This window comes from Bubalus kerabau, chromosome 5 (assembly GCF_029407905.1).
Source record: "Bubalus kerabau isolate K-KA32 ecotype Philippines breed swamp buffalo chromosome 5, PCC_UOA_SB_1v2, whole genome shotgun sequence".
NCBI classification, from domain to species: domain Eukaryota; kingdom Metazoa; phylum Chordata; class Mammalia; order Artiodactyla; family Bovidae; genus Bubalus; species Bubalus kerabau.
The window spans coordinates 30279188-30298129 of record NC_073628.1 but is presented as its reverse complement, the minus strand read 5'-3'; the positions used below and the strand labels follow the sequence as shown (position 1 = coordinate 30298129).

Genomic DNA, 18942 nt, shown 5'->3' with positions numbered 1-18942 from the left:
TTATATTCTCCCTAACAGAGAGTAAATTCCTGGAGTAGACTATATTCCTTGAGAGTAAATTCCCTGGGTCTATCTTTATGCCATACTCTTTCTCACCAACAACACATATATACATAAATATCCAAATGAATAATATTATCTCCTGTTCCTAACATAAACTCACCAATTATCTATCAAATTTTAAAATGACATACATAAGTAGGACTCAATTATTATGAAATATTTACAGTTTATAATATTCTATATTATTAAAGGCTGATAATATGTGAACTTGCTACCCTTTATGACCATTTTTATCTTTCTTTTTGAGTTATCTATTGTAAATAAAATAACACAATTTTGGAAAGCCAATAGCAATATTTAATGCTTGTTATTCCTGAGCAATGAAATTCTCTGATTCCCTCTTACAGTTTTACAGAAACTTTACTTTTACCTTGGTTGTTAAATAGTGTTTTGGTAGATAGCTAATTAAGGGCTGAGATGAAACAATAGTTCTTATAGTGCCATTTCGCTCACCAACTGTTTTATTGGACTAGAGGGGCAGTTATTGAGAAAAAGATGCAAAGAAAAATAAGAAACAAACATGGCAATTTCATCTTTATGGCTTCTTCTGTGATTGAAAAACACAATCCTTAATTGCTATAACAATACTTCATTTCAGGTCAAAACTATCTCTTGAGAACCTACTACATGAAAGGCCCTACAATTATTCTTCTTCTTAATACTCAATGGTGAACAAACTCATAAAACTATTGGTTATCACTCATCTCATCTTTATTTTATTTTTCAGGAACTATGGCAAACATTATAAACAGGCATTGAAATAAAATCCTCAAAGTGAATAAAACATTTGGATATTAATATGTTCTTTGTATCATCATTTTTAGTTGTAGCTAACACTCTGAACTCAAATAATAAATGTGACATGTGAATATAAAATAACACCTACAATTGACTAAAGAACCAACCTCCTCCACCATTCCCTTACTAACTAGTCTAGACCTCCGTGGTCTATTGCTCAGGCCATCACTCGTGAGTACTTTTAATGTCCTTAGACCCTTGTTCTTCCACTGCACCACCCTAAAATTCTCCAATCTCCTGCTTTGTCCATTCCTTAGAAAGTCAATTTTGTTCCATATGATTTTGTATTAATAGGTCAAAGACTTTTGAGCCAAGCAAAAGCAGCAGAGGAAGGAATTCCCAACTTGATAAGAATTAAGTCTTAAGGATTAAAAAATCATCTCATAATAACATCTGGATCTACAAGTAAATGTCTGCATTAGTCCATTGATTCACTCATTCACTTATTTATTCATCCAAAACATGTCAACTGAGCACCTATATGCCAGTTATTATAATGGACCCATATATGAATGAAACACAAACCATGTTTTCAAGGATCTTAGAGTGGAATAAAGGAATAAATAAAGAACAAAACAAGACAATAGCTAAATATCATAATATGGTGCAGGTGCTCTAACAGACTAGAGCCAATTTGTAGACCTGAGCCCAGTGAATGAAAGGAATGCCGATCTCAAGCCTTTACTGTAAAGCTTCCTTCTAATAATCAAAGTGACCTCAACTGTTTACTATGCTTTAGGGAGACAGATATGCCTTGTGGGGATCAGGAGATAGACAGGTACCTGACCTAAGTCATGTTACACTATGACTACTGTGCCTATGAACACATCAGTGGTTAATTTTATTTATTTTTTTCCTGAACATGTATTTGGTATGGGTATTCTTAGCAGTTTTCAGAATTTTTATTCCTTGAGACAGGGAATAAATTCATATTTGATAGAAGGACCAATTAAGATATCACAATTTTGAAAAAAATTCAGGAATTCATACTACTATCCAGATGTAGTTGCTCCAGATGTGGTCTTTTCACTGAAATGTAAGAATAAATATTCTGGTACTTGGCATGCAACTATTGGTAAGGAAATCCTGACAAATAGAAAACTCCAGAAGCAGTTTACATATACTTGACAAAAATAACAGAGCACTTACGATCTTGCACATCAGCTTCAGCTCTGTGACATAACCTATAGGAACCATGAGGATTTCAACATCCCACAAGATATCAGCTCTTCCACTATCATGATATTTTACTGATTTGATACTGAAGAGCAGAAATAGAAGGAAATCTAGATGACTTCATAAAATATATTCATTCTATCAGGTGTAAGATAAATTCCATGAGTATCCAGGAAGGGAGTTTTGCCAACAAAAAAAAGTTTCTGAGTCCAGCAGAGTAGACAATGTAGGAAAATTGCCTTGTTTGTAAAGGACATCATTCAAGGCTTCCTAGCTAGCTATGGTTGTCTGATGGAGGTTGAATCTCAGTTTTAGGATACTAACGCCAATGAAACTTGAATGGTTTATAACAAACTTAGTGCCAGATAATCAACTTGGCGGTATTTTCAGTTGTACTCAGCAATACTCTACCATGGAGTAAAAGTGTCACCTATGGGATTAGTTCAATCAGGCCTGAAGATCCAGGTAAATTCCATTAGCACATTATTCACTTCCTATCCTACCCACCTTTTCACACTACTTTTCTTCCTCAGTCTGCACATATAAATCCACATCAAGTCTTCTATGCCTAGTTGGCAATGGGTGAAAAAACAATCATTTATGCTATAGCACATAAGCCCCATTCATGTGTATCACTTTTTGCCTGGAAAACCCTATAAATAGAGAAGCCTGGCAGGCTACAGCCTATAGCATCGCAGAGAGTCAGACATGACTGAGCAACTAAGCATGCGAGCCCTGTAAGAAGGCACAGAACAGAAAAAACTCACAAAGATAAAAACCTTAAGCAAGACATTTCGTTATCCCTAAGCTAGAAATGAAAATTTTGTCCAGTGTTCAGGGACTCAGAGAAATAAGGACAAGAGAATTTAACTTTTATAATAGGAAATAATTGACTTTATTCCAAATTTGAAGATATTTATATTTATTTCCTTTAGCTCTAAGGAATTTGACTTTATTACTGACTTTCCTATTTTTTTCTTCTTAAACCCAGGCAGCAAGATAGCCCATCAAAAATCATTTATTTCTATATCATTCTATCTATATTTCCTTCTTCTTGTCATGATTTACTCTGTTGGTTTAATACTGGCAATATATTGGCATTTCAAAATCATGGATTTATTAATAAATATTCAATTATTTTAGTTGCATAGCTAGATACGGATTCCTGTACAATAATCACAGCTGAGATTTTCTTTTCAAAAACCTTTTATCACTTCTACCAAATTTTCCTGTTCTGTCCGAGATATCAGCCATACACACAAATTTCTCAATTTCTCTGAATTCAATCTTGATAAGATATTCTCTCAACAAAATGTGCTATTGATTTTTGAGGGGAAAAACTCTAATATTTATGTTGTATTTAATTCCTGGATGATACAACATCCTCAGGTACTGCGATCTCAGGTATTCTCGATGGGCAAATGTACTCTGGGTATTCTATCTGACTAGGATGTTCTTTCCCCTTTGCGGTAAACAAGGGCTGGATTCCACATTTAGACACTGAAAGCTCAGTTCCTTCCTTGGAGCATAATGCAGCATTTACCAAGTAACAGAACTTCTTTTTTTTTTTCTTTTTCCCTTCATGTACTTCAAACCTGATCTAACCACCCAGGGCTCTTTGAAGTTAAAGGAAGCTCTGAACCTAGGGGAACTCTGATGTCTGGGGTAGAGTCTCTTAAGATAAATGAGACAAACAGAAAGGAATGTTAGGAGAAAAAGAGAGGTTGAATCTTTTGAGTATTTTTGCACCATGTCAATGCCCCAGTGGTTCAGAGAATCGTGTACACAAATCAGCAAGTTATGACTGGAAAGAAAACCAGTAAATATACAATAAGAAAGCGTTCCTGCAATTGTACTCTTTAGACCAGGACATGAAAGTTCATATGTAATATAATGATTACATGGAAGATGTAATGATTATTTTGTTTTGATTGGAGATGCCAAGTTGAGTCAGGCAATTAAGGGTCGAAAGGCATAAAACGTAACCTTGGACTTATCACTTGTTTTGGTTTTCACATCTCAGTAGGGTATTGGAAAGTTAATTCTGTTCAGATTTTTGCTGTTAAAGTTCCTCAGCTCTTGGATTATTAAAATTTATTTTTTATAATGAATTGATCAGATTATGGTATATTTAAACTAATCAAAACCAAATTATACACTCACTTGCAGCCCACTGGACTCAAATGCTTCTACCCAACTATGGCCTAATTTTGTGAAATCTCTGCATTGCTCCCATGCAAAATGAGAAAACCCAAAGGCTAAGATTAACTACTCACAGCTAAAAACATAGAGTGGCTGTTTTTTAAATTGATCCACTAATGCTTGGAAAGAATCATAGGATATAATTTATTTTCATTCAGGGTATTTTATTAAGTCAGAATAGGCTATGAGTCATGCATTTATAACTAAAATATTGAATATGTAAACTGTCTAACCTATTTATTCAATTTACTTGCAAATATTAATAGTGTTTAAATCACTCTTAACACAGACATGCTTCACACATACCAGACATAACTTACTCACTCTAATGTGTTTACACAGCTGTAAAATTCCCAAATTAACTATCAATCAGGAAAAGTAAAAATATTACTACGAGAATAAGAACATGAGATTTAAGCTGCTGTAAAAAAATTACAAAGGACTTCCTACAACGTGACTTCAGATGGGATCAAATTTGTTGTTGATTTTTTTAAGTAATTCTGTTTTAACATCTTCCTAAACATAATAGTTTCACTAATTCAGCAAAGTAATTGGTCAGCTCATCTATCTTTTCCACAGTTGTTCTTAAATTTCAAAATGCCAAGGTGGAAAATAATTACTTACACATGTAAGCAAACTTAATATTGTGACCTTAATATTGTAACCTTCAATTTGAAAGTCTCCTTTTTTTCCTAAGGGAAATAGTCCATTTAAACTCAACTACCTGGGTTTTAGTAAGTCTATGCTAGTTTAAATTTAGATTTAATAATAACAAAATGTTGTAGAATTTCATATAACAACTATTTCTGTTTATAGACAAAGATGGAATGAAAAACCATGAATTGTGACAAAATTATATTTATGAACAATAACAGCTATGAAGATATTAGCCATTTGGCTTTTCATCTTTTGGAAAATTTCTCGTAAAACTCAAAAAAAGAAAAACTAGCTGTCTTTGCATTTTTCATAAAATAAAGCACATGCTATTTTGATTTAAGCTGCTTTGGAAGTAAGTTGTGAAATATATGAATTTTGCCAAGGGCACAGAAGGCAATTCAGTCAAAAGCAATTGTGTTAACTTCTAACTCAGAATAAATTTGACTTTCTAAGCATTGAAAGTTAGGTCATAATAGGTTTTTAAAAATCTACACTTGTTTAATTATGACGATTGAGCTTTTATGCTAAAATATGTTTATCATAATCAAAATACACTTGAGTTTTTTATTCACTTAAATGACTTAGGGTCAAGAAAGTTGTTTAATAAAATCTTGTTGCAGTTTTACTCACTTTGAAAGAAAATTTTCCTTTGTTTCTTTTTATGTTTTATAGTTTTATTATAAAAATAATATAATTTGAAATAAATGTTTCAAAGGAAATAGCTAACAAATTCTTGACCTCTAGCTATCCTCAATATCACATACTTTTATGGAGATTTGGGGCAAATATACTTATATTTGGATATAACAGCTACATGCTAACTCTAAACTTTCACAAAATACTTTTTCTTCTGATTTCCTCTAGTTAATCTAAAATTCTCATCAGGATCTTTTAACTCTCTCAAATTGGGAAGAGAGGTAATGTTTATCATGAGTTTTTTTGTGTCATACTCTCTGGGAGGCACAGATACATGCTTTTTAATCCTACTTTACATATAATGAAGCCAAGGCTCAGACACACCCACTTAATAAATAATAAAACTAGAACCCAAGCAAAATCTGTTCAATATCAAAGCCTTTGTGCAATAGAGTAATGCTTTGGGGGCTGTCTTACCCTTGACAGTCTTATAATTCTATTCAGGGATCTTAGTTTCTGTTTTAAAAATCAGAAATTTACAAAATAAAACCAGAAAACTGTACCTTGTTTACACTTTGTTAATTGGAAGAGTTCACGATCTTAATAAGGAGAAAATGAGCTTTCTTTTCTCAACAATAAATAATACAAATAGAGGTTGCAGGATCTAGCCAACACTAAGGTTATGCTTTCAAACAAGTCTAGGCACAACACTTTTTTTTCCTCTGTTAATTATTTGAGAGTAAATTTTCTATACACATTGTCCTTCTAGGCATCATGTTTTCTCATTAGTGATCAGAAGTAGAGGCCAATTACGTTATAATGGAAGCCACAGAGAAAAATAGGTGTCCTAACAGTTCTAACATTAAATTTGTATTTTCATAAGCAATTTCTTCATGTCTAAGCTATGCACAGAGAACCAAAATGAAAGAGCACTTGACTTGGAAAGAGGACCGCTATGCCAAGTTCTTGCTCCATCATTTACTAGCAGGGTGATCTTTCACAAATCATCTAATCTGCATCTAAATGCAGAAAAATGAACTCAGTGGTTCCCAAACTTTGCTGCACGTCAGAATCACCTGCAGAGTTGTTTAGATACCCCAACCCTCAGATCCCTCTCCATACGGATTAAATCGGGATGTTCAGGTAAAGGAGCCAGGCCCCATAGTTTTTAAGGATCTTCAAGTGATTCCTTGGCCCAGCAAGGTTTGGGAGCCACTGAACTAACACTTTCACAGGGCTGTTTTTAAGATGAAAAAAAAAAAAAAAGGAGGGGCTTTGTATATTATGTAATACTTTACAGAGTGATATAAAAAACTAAAGAAAAATTTATCCCCAAACTAACTACAGTGCTATAAAAAGAAATATATTAATTCAAGGAGCTTGATCTTTTGTTTAGATTTTTAGTTCAGTAATCATAAAGAAACTTTACATAATCAGCTTTTCTTTTTCTTTTGCCAGAGTTGCAGAAAGTTTTTTTTCTTTTTCTTTTAAGCTGTCTTAATATTATTTTAACCTCATTTTTTCTTACCTCTTTTCCTTCTCTGTGTAAAATTAAGAAAAGTTTCATCTACATTGTTCCCTTCAAAAATATCTAACACACACTTTTATTATGTGTTTATAATAGCTAGGAAAAGTATTAGAACAATGTGCAAAAAAGAAATCTGAACAGTCAGAAAGAAAATAACTTGTCCATAGTTACTTAGTTCAATCTACTGCTTACTTAAAAAGAGCAAAAAAATTACATATTCCAGATATTTTGTTCCAATATACAGCCATAATAATTCTATTTGGAAACAAAGACCTATTCAGGATGTCTTTCTTAGCTAGATTTTGTTCATTGACTGATGACATATTATTTCTCTGCTACATTTTAAATCAATATATCAGATTCAACCAGTTTTTATACAGTATTTGTTTCCTATTAATGCCAATTTCCATAACCTTCTATTTAATTAAACTTAACCAAAAGGATCATCTGTAATTAGAGTGCAAATAACATATTACCTAATTAGAAAGCACCCTCCATGTTTTGTTGTTAATAGAGGAATTAATGCATCCATTCACAACAAAATCCTCCAATTAAACTCAATTTGTAAGCTATCGCAAACGCAGTCCGCCATCTGACAGTGAGTGATTTTGCCTTGGGATCTTTTACCTTGATGGGCTTGGTAGTGTCCATGCTCTCTTTGAATTTCTCCTGCACAGTTTCTGCAAGTTGACAGAGCAAGGCACCATTATCCAACTTCTCCATAAAAGTCTCTGCCGTAATTTCCTTCCCTGCAATAACAAAAAGAAGTCTTATAAAAGCACAATCATTCCCCAACACAAATGTGACATTCATGCCAACATATTTGATGCAGTTTTAATCACCAAAATTCCATTTCCCGCTGAGTTACATATCTGGGATAAGAGATCACTGAAAAAAAAAATGGCTTCTTTGGAATTTTATGTTTTCCTTTGGTCTCAATTTGATCTCTTTATGAGCCCAATTCTTTTATCTCCTCATATCTAGGAAAGGAAAGTGAAGTCACTCAGTTGTGTCTGACTCTTTGTGACTCCATGGACCGTAGCCTATCAGGCTCCTCCATCCGTGGGATTCTCCAGGCAAGAATACTGGAGTGGATTGCCATTTCCTTCTCCAGGGGATCTTCCCAACCCAAGGAACGAACCCATGTCTTCCTCATTGCAGGCAGATTGTTTACCCTCTGAGCCACCAGGGAAAACCCCTCATATCTAGAAAAACACTGAAATCCTTCACAGTGGCCACTGTTTCTCATGACTAGCAAAAAGTTTCATGAGACTAGCAGAAACCTTCTGGAAAAATATGTACTTGATTGCATGTATTTCCCTTTCACCAAAATCACATATGTACTGACCTTTCCTCCCTGCCTCTTCAGAGCAGTCTCTCAGAGCTATCTGAGGTGCTGTCTTCTCGGCCGCAGTCCTCATTTTGCCCCACATAAAACTTAACTCACAACTCTCACTTTGTCCATTTTTTTAAGTCGACACAATAATACAGGTAAAGTTAATGCAAGTAATAAACTCTCTATAAGAAATCACTATCCCTCTAACCATTCCTCCCCTTTCTGACCCAGTGCTTCAAGTGTGGAATTAGCAAGTTCATATCCCTGCTTTTTTGCCTCTCCTCACAAACATCCATAGCTTCAATTACCAGTCTTATGAACATAATTCACAGTTATCCATCCCTGACATTTCAATGGGTAAAAGTTATTTTCCTTCTTTCTTACATGCTCCCAAAGTATATTTTCTTTCTTCTGTTTTTCTTTCACTTTGTAAAAGCTTTATTGGGATATGATTCACATATCTTACAACTCACACATTCAAAGTACATGCTAAGTCACTTCAGTCATGTCCGACTCTGTGCGACCCCATGGACGGCAGCCCACCAGGCTTCCCCGTCCCTGGGATTCTCCAGGCAAGAACACCAGAGTGGGTTGCCATTTCCTCCTCCAATGCATGAAAGTGAAAAGTGAAAGGGAAGTCGCTCAGTCGTGTCCGACTCTTAGCGACACCATGGACTGCAGCCTACCAGGCTCCTCCATCCATGGGATTTTCCAAGAAAGAGTACTAGAGTGGGGTGCCATTGCCTTCTCCGTCAAAGTACATAATTCAATGAATTTGAATATATTCACAGAATTGTACAATTATCATCACACTCAATGTTAGTACATTTTTGTCAACCCCCCAAAGAAACTGTATTCTTTATCTCTCCTGATTGCTTCATCCCCTCAGCTCTATAAAACCATTAATCTCTTCCTTAAATGTTCCTCAAAACTCCCTTCCCAATGCGCTTTACTTTTCCTAGTTTTGTAATTCTCAGAATGCATGTTTCCTTCTGTTTCTAGAACCATAATCTTAATAAAAAATATTCATAATCTGATACCTAAACTCAATCAACAAGATCAATGACTAGTCTTCAAATCCTCAACTTCTGTCTCCAGAACATATAATCACCACCAAAGTTAATATTGCTAAACACAATCCTCACTGAGTCAATCTTCATCTTTGTGGCATAGTCCCTAATCTTCTCTTCTACCTAAAAGATAAAACATATACACTGTAATCCAGTATCCTAAGTCTTCTCATATGTTGCTAGTCCACCTTTCTATTTGAATGGCCTTATACCTTGCTCCTGGTCTGCACCCTGCCTTCACAGGTCCATTAGCAGACCTTGCCATTTCCACTCTGATGCCTTTGTTCTAGGCATGGCCTCTGCCTGCAACACCCCCTTATCTTTTATCTGCCTAGCCAAATTCTACTTTTAATCAGAAATACAGAGAGATTCTCCAAGCATACAATTGATTGCCTTTCTGTATGTTCATACTCATGAGTATCACTCAGTCTGACACTCATCAAACTTCCTTTATGGCTGATATGCTTTGCATAAAGTTCCTGTCATCATCAGTACATTAAAAACCTTTAGAGGTATATATCATTTTGCATGTGTGTTCCTAGAGAGGTAAGCAGAATGTTACTTACATAGAATGAACCTAGTAAATTTGTTCAGTGGGCATGTGAATTAACAAATGAAGAAACAAACTCTTGTAAAACTCTGAGAAAATGTTGGGCATTATTTTTGTGAAAAGTAGTTAAGGCAAAAAAATAAAAAGGAGGTATTTTAAAGTTTTACACAGAGAGTCATAGGATTACATTTTATCTTGAGAAAAATGTATGTAGTTCAATTCTGCAAACACTTAAATATAAACCAACTGGAACAAGAGATAAACTACTGGCTTAAAGTTAAACTCACAATATCTAATTCATTTGGTCTTTAAGAAACATCTGTTTTAAATGATTTTTTTTATAGTTTGGGGGGGAAGGGCAGGTGAAAGAGGAAAAAGAATTACTTTTTTTATGTTCTTTTTTCCCTACTGGATAGTTCACATTTTAGCCCTCAGTTAGGATAATGATTTCTGCAGGTGGCAAAACATCAGTAGCTCTAAGTACTCACCACAGAGATAGTCTATACAGAACTATTACTATTTCAAAACTGTATGCAGTTCAACTCAATTAAGGAATTAAAGTAGTAGTCTCAAGATATAAAAAGCCAGCATAACAGAATTTTTATTATATATTCACCATATTGGATTGTATTTTCTAACAATAATAAGAAAGTTATTTTACAAACAAGCATAAAAAATAAATATTAGAAATATTTTTTTAATATGTCAAGGTAAAGAAGGTAAACTTTACCTAAACTTAAAGATTCTATTATAATGTTAAGTGACAAGGGTACAGTAAATTTAAAAGAACTTCTAAGTCATAAAAAGAAAAATGACATTCATTAAAAAGTCATTAGCAATTTACCAAAAGGTATGACTTTTATTTTTTCTGAATTATACCTGAAAAAATTTTTGTTATCCTGCTTTTCATGAATATTTGAGGAATTTTACATTAAACATCTGTACCTAATGAAAAATATATTAGGTGCCAGCTTTCAATTCTGTAAATTTTATAGCTCCAAAAGGTGGGACTTTTTCTTTTGGCTAAAGCAGACACTATTACATACTTCATGGCTGAAATGTATGACTCAAATGAAGGAAAAGTGCAAGCAGAGAATTTTTTTAAACCTTCACATATAACATATTTTCCATCCAACAATTAAGAATCATAAAATATATACTTTAAATATAGTGTATAATTTTAAGAAATCAACTATAATCCTTATATGGGATGATATATTATCATACTTTCTGCATTAATATTACCAAAAATATATTAAAAACAGAATATAAAGTTGATTGATTTTAATCATAACAAATCCAACAGAATAGACTACGAATTACTAATTACAATTTCTCAAGGGAACTCTATACAAAGGTAAAATCTCTGTCAGGCAGAACCAGATCTTTAATATAAATTGTGTAGCTGGCTTGAGACATTAGATGATGCATGCTAGAAATAGTAGTATTCTAGTATCATAGATTTATTTCTTCCCCAATCCTATCTTTCCTTTTTTTTTTTTTTTGCATAATTAGGGAAAGAAGGGGTAATGAATAGATACAATTAAATGATGGTGGCGTACCAGCCCACACTGGGTTGTCTATATTATTGGCTTGAAGGTTAACTCAAAATAGCCAAGTCTAGAAGAAATATCTTTATTTTCTGGGTTCATAATTCTGGACTTTGATCTTCATACCATCAGTTCAGTCATGACCAGTGCCAGCAGACAGAGATCAGGGAGGTTGGTTAAATATTATGATCAGTCACTTCCTCTTAAAATATGAGGGCACAATGATATGAGATAATCATCTACTGAAATATTTTGTCAGGTAAGTAAAATCAGCACATACTTGTACATACAAGTGTATTTCTCCCAGAAATGTGTGCTAGCCATCATTTCCATAAAGATTATCACCTTTATCTTTTATTTTGCTAGGAAATAATGTTTTCCTCCTAGTAAGTTAGCAGTTTCCTAAAATATGACAGAATCTAATAATGATATTTAACATTTGAGTTCTCACTATATGTCAAGCACTTTACATGAATTCATGTTTTTAATCTCACAAAACCGCAGGGCATTTATATTGTATCCATTTTACAGATGATGAAATTGATGTATTTAGATTAAATAACTTGCTTAAGCTCACACAGTGAATCTGGCTCTTTAACCCAAAAAGTCTAGTTATAGAGTCTATGTTCTTAACCACCATGCTTGGTTAGCATTTGCTAAATATACAAATGACTATTTCCTATAATAGTGCATTCTCTCTAATGCAGTTGTCTTTTTCTTTGTAGAAAACTTCACAGAATCTTTCTCTCACGAAACTCCCTCAGAAACAAAACAAGACAGAATGGGGTTGAAGATAGTGGTGCCAAGAAATGAACAGCAGTCCAGCTTTCAGACTGGTGAATGATGGAGAATACCATTTAGGCATGCTCTGATATGCAAGGGCTTTTTATGTGGCCCTAGTGGTAAAGAACCCACTGGCCGCTGCAGGGCAGACATGAGAGATGCAGGTTCCATCTCGAGTTGGGTAGATCCCCTGGAGTAGGAAATAGCAACCTTGCAGTATTCTTGACTAGAGAATCCTATGGACAGAGAAGCCTGATAGGCTACAGTTCACAGGGTCACAAAGAATCGGACATGACTGAAGCAACTTAACACAAACACACGCATGCCCTGATATGTAGCCTGATTCATTGCATAAGAAAACTGGTATATTTTATCTTAAGAGTGATCCAGATATGATCAAATTCTACTCCAGTCTCCACTGCACCTCTCAATCATGGTCTACTTATCCAATTAGAGAACTCAAAGCAACTTGTCTGCTATCAATGCAAATTAGTGTCTTGAGACTGAAATGCAAAGGTTGTAAGATAGGAAATGATGGATTATACCCAGAAACCCTAGATCAGCACCTGCTCCACACAGATTCAGAGTCTACCCCTCATTTGTATCAAGAAAAGACAGAGTCGCTTCCACTGGAAAAGTTGGGTAAAAAGAATTAGGGAGTAACTGCTCTGAAAGCTGTCAACTTGTGAACATAAACTTGATTCTTTAAACTTCTGAACTAGCATAAGATACCACCTTTCCTAAGGAATTTTTATTGACTACATCAAGAATATGAGCTCTCTGCAGGATAAGTACTTAGTAAAATGGTTTTACGAAAAAAGAAAAGAGAGCTGTTCCTACCTTGTTAGACAGCAGCAACTCCACTAAATAGGTGCTTAACTTTTTAATGCTAAAAATGGGATTTTTAGAAATAACTGAAAAAATAAAAATATTAAAATAGGTTGGCCAAAAAGTTCATTCAGGTTTTTCCATAAGATGGTACAGAAAAACACAAACAGACTTGTTGGCCAACCCAATATATTGATCACAGTAAGCATATAACAACTGAATTTTCTTTTATGTGCATCTAGGAAAGTCTAAGAAAGGGGAAATCACTATAACATCAACTGTCATAATGCATTTCTAATTATAAGTAAAATCAATTTAGCTTAGCTTGATTTGTCATATATCTTTTGATTTACTCAAAGTCCCTGCATATATCCAAACATATACACCTATACTCTAACAAATTAAAATCCTTAAGAACAATATCAATTTCTGTGATGTTTAACACCTGCAATCTTTTTTCAAAAGTATACTCCCATGTGATTTATGTGGTGTTATTAAACAAATAATTGAAGATAAAGGTAGACCATCATTTTCAAATGATTAAAGAAATACAAATTAAATAAATAATTTGAGAACATTTATGTTAGTATATGGAGAAGGTAATGGCAACCCACTCCAGCACTCTTGCCTGGAAAATCCCAGGGACGGCGGAGCCTGGTGGGCTGCCGTCTATGGGGTCGCACAGAGTCGGACATGACTGAAGAGACATAGCAGCAGCAGCAGCATGTTACTATATTTATTTCAAAGTTAAGTCAACAACAGTCTTCAGTAGACCATCAACAATGATGTGTGCGTGTATGCTCAGTCACTTCAGTTATGTCCTATTCACAGCCCGCCAGGCTCCTCTGTCCACAGGATTTTCTGGCAGGAATACTGGAGTGGGTCGCCATGCCCTCCTCAAGGGCATCTTCCCCACTCAGGGATCAAACCCGTGCCTCCTGTGTCTCCTGCATTGCAGGCAGATTCTTTACCACTGAGTCACCAGGGAAGCCTAAGCCCCAAAATCATGAAATACATAGAATGTGTCTCATCTATTTAAATGATAAGTAGTTGCTATAATCTGGGACTATTAATTTAATAACATACTGCTTACTCAAAGTGACAAGTCTCTCCCCAAGGTTTATTTGTATAATCATTTGATGTTCAAATATGTCTGAAGGACATAATTAACAAATCATGAACAAAAATAACAAAAACAGAAAGCCAAAACAAAAACAAAAACAGAAATCAAATGTGTATATTTAATATATAGCAAGGGATAATGGTCAGATAAATGTTTAAGAGGCAAGATTCTTTTGCTTCAGGTTTATTTTGCTGTCTTTTCTAAATATTGGTCATAAAACTCCACAGTGCCAGCTATTAGAAACCATACTTGGACTACAAAGATATAGGAGTAGTCAGTAAATATCACCTGGTGATTTTCTCATGAATCAGACTGGTATGCTACCCTATAAACAAATCCTAACTATTATGACAATTTATTCACCTTCACTATTTATCGTAAGACAGGTTTATATCATAATATAAAATTTTTAGTCTGCCATTGCTATACGTGCGTGGTTAGTTGTGTCTGACTCTTTGCTACTCCATGGACTGTAGCCCATTAGGCTCCTCTCTTCATGAAATTTTCCAGGCAAGAATACTAGAGTGGGTTGCCATTTCCTGTTCCAGGGGATCTTCCCAACCCAGGGATCAAACCTGTGTCTCGTGCATATTTGACAGGCAGATTCTTTTACCACCGCACCACCAGGGAAGTCCAAATTTTAGTCTAAAAATTAGCTATTACAAATTTGCTATTGTTACTTTAGGGCATAAATTTTAATATTGCTCTATGAATCAGTGAGGAGAAGGCAATGGCACCCCACTCCAGTACTCTTGCCTGGGAAATCCCATGGACAGAGGGGCCTGGTAGGCTACAGTCCATGGGGTCGCTAAGAGTCGAACTTGACTAAGCGACTTCACTTACACTTCACTTTCATGCATTGGAGAAGGAAATGGCAACCCACTCCAGTGTTCTTGCCTGGAGAATCCCAGGGACAGAGGAACCTGGTGGGTTTTCGTCTATGGGGTCGCACAGAGTCGGACACGACTGATGCGACTTAGCGGCAGCAGCAGCATGAATCAGTGAAACAACTTTCTTCTCTATCAAATAATTTTTATCCACCCAAAAACCTGAATGCAAAATGAGTGTTCTTTAAGAAGCTCCATCTTTTAATGGACACTTGATATGTAGGAACAAAAAATATGAATTCAGAATATCATTAATATTTATTGAAATACATAGAAGAAAAAAAGTTACAGTTTAGTCAAGTATTACTAAAAAGAAATAAGAAATTTTTCTACAAGTAAGGTCCAAACTACAATGGTAAAATCTTATTAAAAGCTTTAATTTAGTATGTGAATTTCTACCTCACCAAAAAATTCAAATGCTTTATTGGGAGATTGGATGAATTTTGAAACTACTTTTAACCTTTTGTCTCTAGGCTTCAACCAACTATCCCTAACCTTCAAGAAGATAAAAATTAAAAATTGAAAGAAGGTTGTATAATAAAATTTGCAAATATTTCTGGGGTGACAAAATGACTAGTAAAAATAATCTTAAAATTTGCTTTAATGGCTCCCTTCTAAAATATACGAATGTTAATTGTATCTATCATGTGTAATAAAAATATATCATAGCCATATATTTTTCTCCCTTCCTTATTATCACCATTCTAGAACATAATGTATTTTATTACCTCTGAATGCTTTATCATTTTAAATAATCTCAAGCTATTGGTCTACTTTCCAGGTCACCATGAGGATATTTACTTAAAATTTATTATTTTCTACTCTTATAAATTCAAGTTAACAGAAGGTGGTACTTTGAGATTCTTTTAAGATTTTTTTTTTTTCTGAGAAAATTTCACAAGCTGTTGGTTGCATTTGTGTTACCAACAACTAATATTGAAAACATTAGCCTTCTTATTCTTTAAAAGAACGATTATTCATTTATGTAAATTGGTTTCTCCTTGTTTGTGCCTATTGATGATTTTAAACTGGGTCTTAAGAGATGGATTTCTTGGAAACCTAGACTTTTGGAACTGGAATGGACATTAGAGATTGTCTACTCCAATCCCTTCATTTTATGGTTGGGGACACTGAGCCCAGAAAAGATAGCTGAGTGACTTTGGGCAAGTTTCCTACCCAGTGCCAGAGCCAGAACCAGAAGCCAGGTCTCCTGACTCCCAGTTAGAAGCCAGGTCTCCTGACTTTTAGTCCAAGGATATTTCCATTACACATACACTGACTCTCTATTCTTCGAGGCTGTCGTGGGCTGCTCACACTGATCAAGCTACTTTGTAAAAGATCACATTCACCAAATAAAATGCTTCTGATGAAAAATCATGGGACTTTGAAACATACCTGTGTAATCAGGCTATACTCTAATTAATCATGATTTCTCCCTGCCTAGAACATTTCAGGGACTCCTCATAGATCACGCAATAAATTATAAGCTCCTCAACCTGGTCTTCAAAGCAGCACATGCTCTAGGTCCAACAAATCTCATATATCTCCCTGCCCCTCTCCTTTAATCTATGCTGTTGACACAAGCTTTCATTCTGTTCTTACAACACACCAAACTCCTTCCTATCCAACACATACCTTTCTCTCTATCCAGGCTCTTTCCCATGATTTGTCTGCTTAGCTATTAATTATTCTTTAGATCTCAGTTTCCAATATGTGAAGCAAAAGTCACTCAGTCATGTCTGACTCTGCAACTCCCTGGACTGTAGCCTGCAAGGCTCCCCTGTCCATGGGGATTCTCCAGGCAAGAACACTGGAGTGGGTAGCCATTCCCTTCTCCAGGGGATCTTCCCAACCCAGGGATCGAACTCAGGTCTCTGGCATTGCAGGCAGATTCTTTACTATCTGAGCCAACAACGAAGGGCCTTAAAAAGGATTTCCCCCAAGCCCTTATTTGTTTATTTGCCTCACTCCCACCTCCTTGTTTTTACATTCTTATTACAATCTATATCTTATACAGTTTATAGCAAATCCAATTAATTATTCATTGTCACTTATTTAATATTAATTTCATATTCAATCTACTCCAAGCTCTATAAGAACAGGCAATCTGCCTATTCCTAATCACCACTCCACCCTGTAGTACTCAGAAGACTGTGCTGCAATACAATAAACACAAAAGCTAGTATTTACCATAGTTAGCTGATTACTATATGCCAGACGTTGTTCTAAAACTGATGATCTCAGCTGACTCTACAACAATCCTCCTGAGGTTGGTACTAGTTCAGTTCAGTTCAGTCGCTCAGCCATGTCCGACTCTTTGCAACCCCATGAATCGCAGCACGCCAGGCCTCCCTGTTCATCACCAACCCCCGCAGTTCACTCAGACTCACGTCCATCGAGTCAGTGATGCCATCCAGCCACCTCATCCTCTGTCACCCCCTTCTCCTCCTGCCCCCAATCCCTCCCAGCATCAGAGTCTTTTCCAATACTAGTATTACACTTATTTAACAGATGACAAAACCCAAGCACATTCAGATACTTACCTGATATCACAAAGCTAGTAAGTGATGGAAATGAGATTTGAATTCAAGCATTCTGATTCCAGAGTCCATTTTATTCAAATAATACATTATGCTGCTGCATATGCAAATATTTGTTGAATAAATGAATAAACTTACTCACCAAATCAAATTAATTGTATCACCAGGCTGAATAAATGGAATAACACCACCACACATAGAGTTTATGTCAGGCACTATTCTAAGTAGTGTACATATTTTAATTATTTAATCTCACTGCAACCCTACTCTCATTACCACTTCATAAATGAGGAAACTGAAGCACAGAGATTAAATTACTTGCCCAAGATTGTAATGCTAGTAATTGGCAGATCTGGGGTTCAAACACAGGCAGTTTATGCCAAGTCTGTGCCTTACTTTATACACTGCCATGCTTGTGAGAGCCCATAAATGAAAACAGCTTGAAGTCAATAAAATGCTAATAAAACAATAATCAGTGAACACACAAAAGAGGGAGGAAACCCATCTGTTTAAGTTAAACTGAGTTCCTCTGTATAATGGAGATAAATGCTTTTCCCTTGAATAAATGAAAGATGGCCCTTCCTTCTGGTGGATACAGTTCCATAGCACAGTGATGGTTATTTCTGGGGCATGATGGATGTTAAGGATGCCTTCTACATTTCTCCTCTCACCCCTTAATTAGGCTTCCTCACAAAAGATACCACCTGCATTTATATATGTGGTAGCTCTGGTTAGATGATATAAAACTGTTGAAAACGTGAAGAAAAAGGAAACTCTAGGATAAAGGCTTACAAAATGAAAAGCAACATAAAAATCCAGGGCCATGGTGAGCAAAAACAAAAATCTTGCTAAAGTGTGCTCAAACCTCACCAAACCTTGTTAAATTTCAGATCCGCAGGGTGCTCTTCTCTTAAACTCTTTCATTTCAGTGGCTAAAAAGTGAGAACAACAACATTTACCTTGAAGGAATCCTTTCAATAATAAGATCATGTTGGTGAAATCCTTTCTGTAAATGATAAAGCACCATGCAAATCCTATGTATATTCAATATTCAAATCTTATATTTTATGAACTCTATAAGGATCCTTTTTTCAGGGCTTAAATCATTTTTGTCCTCTGTGAAAAATTACTAGTGAAATAGTATTGTTTTATATGATGATCCTTTAACTGTATGATTCTACTCTGCACATGGTTGAAATTGTATTCTATGACTAT

The 18942-nt window shown here is 35.2% G+C and overlaps 1 protein-coding gene across 14 annotated transcripts in view; it reads right to left on the bottom strand.

Moving 5' to 3' along the window:
* The window catches only part of GAS2 (growth arrest specific 2), a 176439-nt gene that overhangs the window by 116377 nt on the left and 41120 nt on the right, over nucleotides 1-18942 (bottom strand). For all 14 annotated transcript variants that reach the window (XR_008714611.1, XR_008714613.1, XR_008714610.1 and 11 more), the window contains exon 3: nucleotides 7688-7809. Coding sequence is in view for 7 of the 14 variants with exons in the window: in XM_055581372.1 (XP_055437347.1) it covers nucleotides 7688-7809 (122 nt within the window). In the remaining 7 variants the exon portion in view is untranslated. The remainder of the gene's footprint in view (nucleotides 1-7687; nucleotides 7810-18942) is intronic.